Genomic DNA, 12,061 nt, shown 5'->3' with positions numbered 1-12,061 from the left:
GAAGAAGAAAACTTGTTCTTCTTGGCCTCTGAGGATAGAACAAGAGGCAACGGGCTTCAACGGCAACAAGGGAGCTTTAGGTTGGACTTTAGGAAAAAGTTCCTAACTGTCAGGGTGGTCAAACAGTGGAATAAATTGCCAAGGGAGGTTGTGGAATCTCCATCGCTGGAGATATTTAAGAACAGGTTAGATAGATGTCTATCAGGGATGGTTTAGATAGTATTTGGTCCTGCCGTTGGGGCAGGGGGCTGGACTCGATGGCCTCTCGAGGTCCCTTCCAGTCCTAGTGTTCTATGATTCTATGATATTCTTTGAGGATAGATTTTATAGTGTCCTAATGCCTCAACGAGTGATTAAGAAATAATTTCATGAGTATGGAGATTATAAATGACAAAGACAATAATTTGTAAAGCAATGATGTGATTAGTATTCTTTATAAAACTCTGTATATATTGGTTGTACTTTACAGACAATTAAAAATATGTTCCCAGTGTAGTATTATCTTAGTTTTATCCATTTCACAATTCATTCTCTTTTACCAAAAATTTTCCTTTACAAAATTTCAAGATTGTGTACATTCTCCATTCAGCTCTAGTGTTTAGCTTTCTTTTTGTAACAAGCTACATATTTACCCTCCCCAGCAATAGGTAGGTACTCTTTCCTGTAAACCAAATACATTAAACTTTTTTATGCCAAAGGATAATGACTGACAACTAAAATAACATTTTTATAATTGATAAGTAAACTTCATTTTTAGTTATATCATCTGACTCCAAAATAGTAACTCTGTTACTGTCTATCAGTTTTACAATGGGAAAATTGCTAACACTTTTATGATGTCAGATCTGTTCTTCCTATCATTTGTACCTCTTATTTATTAAAGGCCTAATCTAATATCAGTTAAGTTAGTGGAAAGATTGATTGACTGTGTATTGGATCAGCCCCTAAAACCATGAACACTTTTTTGAGCATTTGCTTTAAAAATTGTAATCTGTTCTAACATTTACAACTCAATATATACACTAATTTTAAATGCAAGTACTTCAAATCAATGTTTAATTTGTGGTTGACGTCAGAGATTTCAATGTGTACCCAGATAGAAACCTGCTAAAGATTACTAGAATTTACATTCTTTGTTCCTTAATTGCTGTGGTGTATGTTATCTAAAGATAATAATGAAAGGAAATACAAATTCATGTCTATTTGAGACTTGAGGGAATTATTTGTTTTTGGTTTTGGCTTTGTTTGTTTTTCTGCAAAGGCGGTTTAATATTACCATATCTATGGTATTTAATATTGTCTAAAGTCTGAATTAAAGTTTGTGTTCTTTTCTTCTTGCTTAGATTGTTATAATGGAAGTGCAAGGTTTAAAGTCAGTAGCTCCCAATCGGATTGTTTATTGCACAATGGAAGTGGAAGGAGGAGAGAAACTTCAGACAGATCAGGCGGAAGCATCAAGGCCACAGTAAGCCCTTCTAAAATTGTTTTGGTTTTAATAAAATAATTTTTCTTCACAGTGTGGAACACTCTGAAAGAAGATTTGGAGAGACCTGTAAAAAGAAAGAGACGTAATAGTTGGGAGGTTAAATATTAGAGCAGTGTGATGTTTTCACTTGGAACAACAATTGAACTTTTGTCCAGTATAGAGGTCACATATAAAACACATGCAGTGTGACTATAGCCATGTTGGTCCCAGGCTATTAAAAAGACAGGTTTGGGTGAAGTAATATGTTTCATTGGACCAAATTCTGTAGGTGAGAAAGACAAGCTTTTGAGTTACACCTGTAGAAGAGCTCTGTGTAGCCTGAAAATGTGTCTCCCTAACCAACAGAAGCTGGTCCAGTAAAAGACATCACTGAACCCATCTGGACTCTTTTAATACAAAACAATAGTGAAGTATAACAGAACAGGCAAACAGGACACTTGCAAACTGTGCACAGGAAAAAACCAAGCAATGCTTGTTGTAAAAAAGAATCGATAAAAATATGTTTAAAGTATTTGTGAACAAAGCAACTGGGGGCTGCAGCATTGTGCTTTTTTCCTGTATTGGTTTAACCATTTAAGCCTTTTGATATAAATTAGCCTGACATTACTTGTATTTCTTCTAGGTTAATATGAAGGTGGTCTTGTGGAGTTCAAATTGTACAACCAGTGGAAAATCAATACTCAGTAATCAATCCTCACAAACCTTACTCACCTGCTGAGCTTGTTTCATTTTAAATGATAGGATTCACTTCTTTTATTTAATTTTTGAAGGAAACAAACTCAGAGGGGGAAAGCATTGAACTGGGTGGCTTAGTTAAAAAAAAACAAACAGTGTGGTTTTGCTAGATTTGTTTGACCTCAGGCTGCACATAGTCTTCATGAGCTTTTTCCTCTGTTAAAATGTCATTTGGAGTTTCTTGTAGCTATGTTTCAAATAGATTGCAGTGGTTTTTACCAGCACCTTTGAGGGTCTTGTGAAAAACAGTTTAAAAATTGTTGTCAGTAACATTTCTAAAAGACAACTTAAACTCACATGTGAAGGTGGCTTCTGTTCAATTAAAAGCACAAATAGAAAATTCAGCTAGGCCAAATTGTAAGCATATAATTGTGATTGTGTACCTTTTCCTATAACATTTCCATAAGCTAGTAAACTTTTCATTTGCATTTTATAGGAAACTTAACAAAGCAAAAAGCTTTTGACCCATAGCCTTTCTAGTCCAGCATCTTTCCGCTGATAGTGGTCCAATATTTAACAGTTCAGTGACATGAAGGTATGCCAATCTCATAGAATTGGAAGGAAGGGACCTTGAGAGGCCATCAGGTCCAGTCCCCTGCATGCACAGCAGGACCTATCACTGTCCCTGACAGATTTTTTTAATCTATTTGTCCCAAATCCCTAAATGTCCCCCTCAAGTACTGAACTCAAAACCCTGTGTTTAGTAGACCGATGCTCAAACCACAGAGCGATCCCTACCCCTAGCAAAGAGCAAGAACATCACCCCATTGCAATAATGTATCTGGCCAATTTTACAGTTCTGTATATGATTAGGACAAGGTGGAAAATACAGTGCAATTGAATTTCATAACTATCTCCCAGACACAAATTTTACATTAAGGAAGTGCCAGAGTAGATGAAGACAGGAGAAAATGATAATGACAAAGCATTTGCAATAGGAAGCACTGATGTGGGAAAGCGACAAAGAGAGAGCCGTGTTAGTCTGTATTCTATCAAAACAAAAAAGCAGTCAAGTAGCACTTTAAAGACTAACAAAATAATTTATTAGATGATGAGCTTTCATGAGTCTGTCTCACGAAAGCTCATCACCTAAAAAATATTTTGTTAGTCTTTGAAGTGGTACTTGACTGCTTTTTTTGTTTTGATGTGGGGAAGCGATTAGCACTTGTAGGCAGATCAGGACTAGAGGGTTTCAGGCAGCATATCTGAAACCTTTAAGTTAGTAGTGGTGAAGCATATATCCAGACTCTTCCGGACAACTGTTATCAGGTGAACAAAGGAATACTCTCTGACAAGGAATGAGAAGTGGAGAGATCCCGAGTACCATAGAATGGAGATACACCTCCACAATCTCATCTCTTCTTTTTGAGCATGTATGTGGGCACGGCCTAAGCATTTGCAGACTTTGTGACTGCTGCGTTATCAACAGCTCTACATGTTGTTTCTATTGATTGTGATCCTCTCAATTATTTGAAGAGTCTTGCTCTATTGTAAGCGGGGGTGGAGAGGGGTGCTTATATTGCATTGGAGCTGCCCTGAGAGAGAGAGATTTTGTAGTGTACCAGAGGGAATTAAGATGAGACCACAGAGGAGGCTGTTCAAGCAGTCAACGCATGAAATTAACAAATTATATGTTTATCAGCAGGAGATGGGGAGGAAGCTCTCTCCCTGGAGGTGGAAGCTCTTGATCCAGACAATGTCTTTTCACAGACATTGGCAGGATTTTAATATCAACAAAGCAGCAAGGGGGCACGTAAAAAAGAAGTAAATAGCTTATAGTTGAGCCAAACATTTCAGCTCAGTAACTGACAGTATGCCGCATGTCCCCACAAATACAAGTCAAAAGGGAATGAGCTAGGCTTCTGTGCGCGGCATGGAACTGGGAAAGGGTTTATAAAACAAACACATTAGAAACAGAATGGAACTGGGAGTTAAAGATAAAGGTGTTGTCCACACTGCTCTCCCATAGTTCAGATTATAGGGCAGTGTACGCCGAAGTGTTGTGCTGAAAAACCCCTTTCTGGAGAGCTGTGGGTGCCAACTGAAAGATTCCAAGATCACAGAAATGGAATCCTGTTGGAAGACACGTTGTTGTTTTTCCATATGATACATTATTACTTTGCGTGTGTCACCGTGACTCGTTGGATCTCAACTAAGAATATCGAATTCAGGACAGTCTGCTGAGAAAAAGGCAGCACACCGTCTCCCCCCCGCTCAAACTGGTGAGTAGGGGAAAAAGCTGTCATTGACCTGCGCCCCGAGTGACAGAGAAGCAAAAACCCCTCTCAAAAATGTGGTCCCCTCGTGCTCCAATCACATGGGGAGAAGATGAGGGGGGGAAAAGATGCAAAGGCTCAGGGCTTACCCCTGGGGCTGGATTAACTCTTTTGGGGGCCTGGAACCAGTCGATTTTGTGGGAGCCCCAGGGGCTCTGGACTGGGACAAAAATGAAGGCTTACTAGAGCCAACTTTAAAAGTTATGTTGCTTCCTCTTATGGCAACCCTATCAAACTTTTATTATTGCCTGAGGAGTATGTGCTTATACATTACAACTGCTTCTAACTTTTCTGTCAAAGACCAGTTAGGAGTAGCTTTAGAATTGTTCACCCATATAACAAATCAGATGGTCATCTTGGATCACCAGCTGCATGTATTAGGCAATATAATTCTATCAAAAGAGCTATATACATTAGAAAAACATTGAGAGAGCAAGATTTAAGAACTCACAAGTCAAATATCAGAGAAGTAGCCATGCTAGTCTGTACCTTCAAAAACAACAAGTCCTGTGGCACCTTATAGACTATCAGATATTTTGGAGCATATGCTTTCATGGGCAAAAACCCACTTCATAAGATGCATGGGTGGGGGTTCCAGAGGAGGGTCTAAATGTATAGGCTTATGAAAAGGAGGAAGTCCCAGTCAAGAGGAGGGCCAGAGTTGACAAGGTCAATCCAGTCACGGAGGATGAGGCCCATTATCAGCGTAGAGGTGTGAACATCAAAAGAGGAGAAACTGCTTTTGTGATTAGCCAGCCACTCCCAATCTCTGTTCAGCTGGGACTCTCGCCTTTTCATGAGCCTATGAATTTAGACTCTCCTCTGGAACCTCTGCTCATGCATCTAATGACGTGGGCCTTTGCCCATGAAAGCTTATGCTCCAAAATATCTGTTACTCTATAAGTTGCCACAGGACTTCTTGTGTCATAATCTTAATTGAGGATGTTTTTGATTTGCCTGTCCGAGGCTAATACTGACCCTTTGTAATGTACTCTACCATATTTCAATATATAATATTTCCCGAATACCACAATATGGGCAGATAATTAGACATTGAATCATAATGCACATAAGGGTGCAGAAGTAAGATTTACTGTTCAGTCTTAAATTTGGATTTCTTCACTGTGGTCATGTGTACACTACAGCAGTCTTTTCAAGGATGACCTTTCAGAAGATCTTCTTTTGAAACAGTGCTTCCACACACACAAAAGCAGATTGAAAGATCAACCTGCTCTTTCGATAGAGAGCATCCGCACAGCCCCCGCTCTTTCAAAAGAATGGGTCAGGGACTGAAAAATCCAGTGCCTTGAGGACTGCTCTTTGACAAACGGGCAGGTGGAATGTCTACACATGCTTTGTTTCCTAAAGAAGCTTTAAAAAGGAGGTGCTTTTCCTGATCAGGAAGTAGAAGACAGCTTCTGGAAGAAAAGCCACATTCTTTTGATTTTGGAATGAAAAAGCACATTTTGTGTGTGGACGCTCAGCATGTTATTTCGAAAAAGGGCTTGATTTTCTGAAAGAACTTGCTAGTGTAGATGCAGACGTTGAGAACTTAACCATGAAAACATAACATCATCTAATATTGTTCTTTAGATCGGATTTTTTCCTTTAAAAATGCAGTGATGTCTTTGACATTTTCCAACTTTTGAGTTCTCATTTCATTTTTAAACTTTTCTAATTCTTTAATATTTATTTTTGTGGATTGATAATTTGCAGTTGGTGCTATCTATTTTTTGTGTGTGATGGTGAAATAAAGTACAGAAGTGAAGGGGAGTTAAATCTTTTATCTTGTAGTCCTTACAGTTTATTACTTTCATATTTAACTTTCTTGTCCTGATTTTGATCTTACATATTTGCTTTTCTGCCTCCAGAAGAAAAAATCTTGTAGAAATTTAGAGTAAAAAAAGTTTATTCAAGGTGTAATAATTTTCAACTCTTGATATGATTTGCTAGTTCCAGAAGTCAAAATATAGTTGAAATGAAGGAAAATCTATAGTCACTTACTGCTTTGGATCATATCAAAGCTGCAGCCTTCAGTTTGCTGTAAAGTTTGGGTTCTGCTAACATCATAACTGATTTTTCTTAAAAATGACACAATACCTAAACTTTAGTGCAGGTAATTTTACTGCAGTGATACTGAATCTAAAAGATCCTCAGTCTTCATATCATGGAGTTAATAAGGCCATTAAGGTTATTTTAAGTGCAAAATGTCAAAAAAAAAAAAAAAAAAAAAAGTTAATCTATGTGGATGAGATAAAGCTGGGCTTTTGGGTCTCCTAGTAGCGTTGTGTTCTGAGGGAAAGCTCTATATATTTCCGCTTGAAGGAAGCACTTTTCTCTCTTCAAGCTATATCTTTGGAAACCTCTGCAGGAGGGAGTGGGGGAAGAACAGTGTTACAGTAGAGGTGGGACATCCCTACATCTTCAGGGGCTCTGAAGCATCTTTGCTATGAAGAGGCTCTGCTCTGTAAGTGAGCCTTTCCATTCCTGGAACTTGATGATTTTTAAAAAGATTTGGGTTTCAAATCAATGTTTTGGTGTAGGTTGGAGTTCCCTCTAGCGTTAGGAGATTCAGGTGGCTATTCTGTGACAGTAATCCAAAATAGAACTAATTTCTGATGCATCCAGTTCTCAGAGTGTAAAATCCATTCTTGTTGAAAATTGCAACACTGAAAATTCATTTTAAGAGTATGGAAAAGATGGCATGTCTTTCTGTGTATTTCCAGGGAGGTGTGTAGTTCTGGAATCTAGCTGGAGGTAATTCTAAATTGTGTTGGGCAACAAGTTGTTATATCTTCATAATTATGTAGCGATGGAGACAAAAGAGCATTGAATTATTTTATTTCTAAGGGAATAACTACCTTTATATCTCTCATAGTGTCTGGCTTTAGTAAAACTTTTTTTTCTGTATTGTTGTGACTGGAGTAAGTCAAGGACTGGGGTTTAACAAATTGTCCTTCAAAATTAAGATACAGGCAACAGAAACCAATTATGTGTGTCTGGTACCCAGCTGTGAAGAGGAAAAAGGAAACTGCCTCTGGTAAATGAACTGATTCGTCTTTCCTGAAACACCATTTTGTCCTAGCATATTTTGCTATGCTATGAACAGAGGATGATAGAATACATTTTTTATCACAGTCTGTGTTACAAACTAACAGTAAATGAATTTCATAAAATATATATGGACTCAATGGAACGTTGAAGCCACAATTTTATTCAATTATGTTAGACCAATTGTTCTGTTTTTTTAGAGGGGGAAAAAAGTAGATGCTAATCTGTTTGAGATGAGAGAAGAGAAGTAATGGTCAGAGAGAGAGAAACAGTGGGTCTCAGCTGTAAACAAGCCCCTACACGAAAGTGTATTCTGCCATTGAGCATTATCCTGTAAAATAATCTTACCTTTGAAATGTTTTCTTTCAGCGAACTTTTTCTGCTTTAACTACTGGGAAATATAAGTAGTTTTTGTATGTGCTTTGAATAACAAAAAATAAACCTACTTTTGAGATTTTTTTTTCCCCTCTAGGTTTTTAGTTGTCAAAATCATGACTGTTCAAAAGGAATTTTTACCGCTCTACTATAAAAGTGTAGTATTTTGTCATGCCATGATTTTGGTGTGTGAGGTCTCTATGTCTGAGTACTTAAAATATAGTCCCCCTCCTTATTCAGACTCTCTCTCTCTCTCGTGATTTACTCTCCTACCTCTTTTCATGTCCCTCTTTGCATGCTCTGCCAAACTCCCCATATTCCTGAATTTTGCTCACCCAATTTGTCGCAACGTTCTGTTTGATTTTTGCATGGGGGTGAAATTGACTGAAGTCTTCCACTGATGCACTGTTTGGTAGCGCTTTGGAGATTGGAATAAAATTGAACAAAATACAACTGTGGCAGTGAGGCACGTGACAGGACACAAAGGGGATACAAGTTGTATGGTTGCTATGTTGTCTGTTCCAGGTAGGAAGCTTGACATTTCTTGATTTAATGCACAACAGAATTTTTGTATGAGTCTGAAAATCAATTTGTATGCCTATATACTGTTCGTGAAATTGGTGGATTATTTGGATTATCTGCCAACCTTCTCACTGACCCTCAGCTCCGTCAAAAATGGGTTGAAAAGAACCTGGAAAACTTTGTCAAAATTGATATATTTTTAAGAAAATAAGATTGTAAAAAGGGGGATTAGTATGGAATTGCTGTCTCTTCCTTAATTAAAATACTGATGTTTTGATGTTTCAATGATTTCAGAAAGAATATTGCATCAAAATGTGCCAGAATCACAATCTTGTGGCTACAATGGCATTTAAGTTTTCTTTTCAACTTTTAATCAGAGGTGGGAAGAGTACCCAAATAGTTACTTGAGTAAAAGTGCAGCTGCTTTCACTTCTCAGTGCTTGAGTACAATAAAGACATGACGTGTGATTGCATGTGTGTACTTTTACTAGAGTAGTTTTCTAGAGGGACACTAGTAACTTCGTGCTTAAGAACACCCACCCCGCAAAGCAGCTGTACTTTTACTGAAGTAGCTTTTTGGATACTTTTTCGACCTCTGCTTTTAATGCAGAATTTGTGCTGACCCTGTGGCTTAGAAATGTGTGTTTCCTTCTTATTCCAATGTCTCCTTCCTCCAAACCTTGACCAGTTTAAGAAGGGAGTGTTGTATAACCCGCTAGTCCATGCGTGGGCATAATATGGCCCACTGGCCAGATCTGGCCCACTATAATCCTTTGGGTTACCAACATCCCGCAGCCCAGTGGGACCCTCGGGGCAGGCTGCATGACTGCCACAGCCCCACACGCTGCTCAGTGTCCAGCTTCTGTGCAACTCAGCATGGCGCATGCCTTTGTGGGGAGGAGTCTCTGGGAACTGCTACTGCCCCCAGCACAATCTCCACAGCTCTCATTGCCAGGAAACCAACTAATGGGAATTGCCTGGTGCTTGTTGGGAGCGGAACGTCCCCCTCCTCCATACTGTGTGCCATGCAGAGATGCACATGTGGGCCACAGCAAGTGGCCACTTTGGGTGGCATGTGGGGCTGCGGCAGGGCAGGGAGCTTGTCTGAGGGTCCTGCTGGGCTGCTGGCTGGTAGCTGGCTAGGGAAAGTGTTTCCAGGTCAGACCCTGCATCTGGCACCCGACTGTGTTCTGCACCCCAGCTTCCCTAACCCCAGTCACAACCCAAACCCTCTGCATAGTGCTCTCTCAGACCACCCTGAACCCCCTCCTACACTTCTCCCCCAGTAAGAATCCCTTCCTACACCCCAACCCACTCCCTCAGATGAAAACTCTCTCCCAGGCTCCACACCCACCCACTCCTGCACCAGAGACCCTTACTGCAAGCTCCTTTCTGCGCCCAACCTCTGTCCCAGGTCCCAAAACTCCTGCATTAATATCATAAAAAAGCAAAACCCTCGACACTTGGTAAATTCTTGGAGAGGCCCTCTCACCAAAAATTTTTGCCCACCCCTGCACTAGTCAGTGCATGTAAGGTGTCCCTCTCTTTTCCTGATCCCCAGAGAGAAAGAAGTCTGCTTTTAGAGACCTTGACTCTACTTGAATTGGACACATTTGTATAGGTAGGAAATCACTTCTTGAAGAGAGGAGTAAGATTGATTGATTTAATTTAACTCAACAAGCACCCCAGGAGCAAGTAGGCATCCTTAGGAATATTAACAACAGAAGAACTGGTTGATGATTTTTAACACATTTTATGGGGGAGTCAGAAAATTCTGATTTGCAAAAACCAGAACTATTCAAAGGTCAGCCTCAGCACATTTCCCATGTCAGGAAAACAAAATAAAAATTGCTGAAACATCCCATAGTCAGCCTTTCAAAATGAGAAGTTCTGTATTTTGTTTCAAATAACTTTGCTGAGTTAACCTTTTTAAATAATTATTATAATAAATTAAAATCAAAATGAAGTCTTTAAAAATTAATCTGTATATTTCGATTGGACTGATCTGATTTTCAATTTGTGGGGGGAAAAAAATGAGAGTCTGACCTTTCATCCCTATTCACGATGGAAAAAAATTCCAAAATCTCAAAAATTGTCGTAGGACAGAAGTACCACACCCCCACTTCCTCTCTCTCACCCCTCTCACCAGTGCTAATGAACAGGCCTTTCTCAGTCAGAAGAACTAGAGCAGCAATCAGGGAGAATTCAAGGTTTGGGTGACTAAAGTATGTGTTCAAGGGGCCACTCCTGAAAGAATACAAATGCTCCCCTATCTCAGAGGGAGAACTATAAACTTACTGTTTTAGGATAACCAGCTAATTTATTTTTATACATAAAAGTGCAGAAATTAGTGAAGCTGCCAACAAGCCTTCTTGAAACTTACAGCAGATTTAGAGTAGGAGGGCAGCGGAAATTAAAAGGTAGGGAAGCAGACGAGGGAGAGTACAGCAGGAAAAGGAGAGACAAGTAATTATTTTAGAGCAAAAGTAATGGTGAGAACATTGAAAACCAGCAGTTCTTGACGTCAAGTCCTGGCTCTGCCACTGGTTTATTATTGTGAATTCTTTGTATTACTACAGCTCCTGAAAGCCCTAAGCTTGGGTCAGGACCTGATTGTGGTAGGTGCTGTATAAACAAACTACAAACATCACCCATGCCCTAAAATCACTTAAAATCTAAATGGGGTATGAATTTAGGCATGTCACTTAACTTGGTTGTTTCTCCTCTTCCCCTTTAAAATGCAGTGATAATAATAATGAACGGTTTCACAGGGGTGTGGCACATTAACAAATTTTGTATACCATTTTGAAGACATGAAGCACCATTCATATGCTAATTATGATTGCTGCTAAATGTGGAAAACCAGGCTACACCAAAATATTCAGACAAACTTTACTTGAACTTTTACAAACAACTGAATCTTACTTTTTTAAGACTTGTGAGGTCAAATTAAATGTAAGTACAATTTTCTACTTATATTGTTGGTATACATTGTAAATTTTAGCCCCTATATTGTTTTCTACATAGTGAACCGAAACTAATTCACTTGCTCTTTACCAGGGGTAGCCAACCCACAGCCACTGAGCCGCATGCAACTTTTAGAGCAATTAAATGCGGCTCCTGCTTAGAGCCGGAAGCTAGGAGTGCCATCCCCTGCTTTGTGCATGTGCTTCACCACGTGGTGGGAGAAGCACGTGGTGGTGGTGTCTCTGGTGAGTCGTTGTCATCGAGTTTGAGTGGGGGACTGATGATCCCTGGCTTTGGAAGAAGGAGTTAGAGTAGGGAGTCTGGGGGTGCCTGGCTGTGAGGAAGGCGTGGGTGATAGAGTTATAGCGGAGAGCTGGGGGTGCCTGGTTCTGGAGAAGGGGAGAGGGATTGGGTTGCGGGGGCTGGGGATGCTTGGCTGTGGGTGGGAGTGGGGTGGCATTGAGCCATGTATTACGTATTTACTTTTATATATCTGTGGCACTTTGCATTCTCTCCGTGTGGCTCTTTGCAGGCTATCTGTGGCTCCTAGCTCCTAATTGTTTGACCACCTGTGCTCTACGCACACACAATTCTCTGTACATTTATAATCTTTTTTTCCTTTCTGCGTGACTGAACCCATTATGTATAA

The 12,061-nt window shown here is 39.7% G+C and overlaps 1 protein-coding gene across 3 annotated transcripts in view; it reads left to right on the top strand.

Moving 5' to 3' along the window:
- The window catches only part of CADPS2 (calcium dependent secretion activator 2), a 565,755-nt gene that overhangs the window by 251,221 nt on the left and 302,473 nt on the right, over window positions 1-12,061 (top strand). For all 3 annotated transcript variants that reach the window (XM_075015102.1, XM_075015094.1, XM_075015112.1), the window contains exon 6: window positions 1,344-1,465. In XM_075015102.1, coding sequence (XP_074871203.1) covers window positions 1,344-1,465 — 122 coding nt within the window. The remainder of the gene's footprint in view (window positions 1-1,343; window positions 1,466-12,061) is intronic.

Source organism: Carettochelys insculpta, chromosome 1 (genome assembly GCF_033958435.1).
Source record: "Carettochelys insculpta isolate YL-2023 chromosome 1, ASM3395843v1, whole genome shotgun sequence".
Classification (NCBI taxonomy): domain Eukaryota; kingdom Metazoa; phylum Chordata; order Testudines; family Carettochelyidae; genus Carettochelys; species Carettochelys insculpta.
Note: the sequence above shows the minus strand (reverse complement) of the source record. Positions and strands in the feature narration are given on the sequence as shown.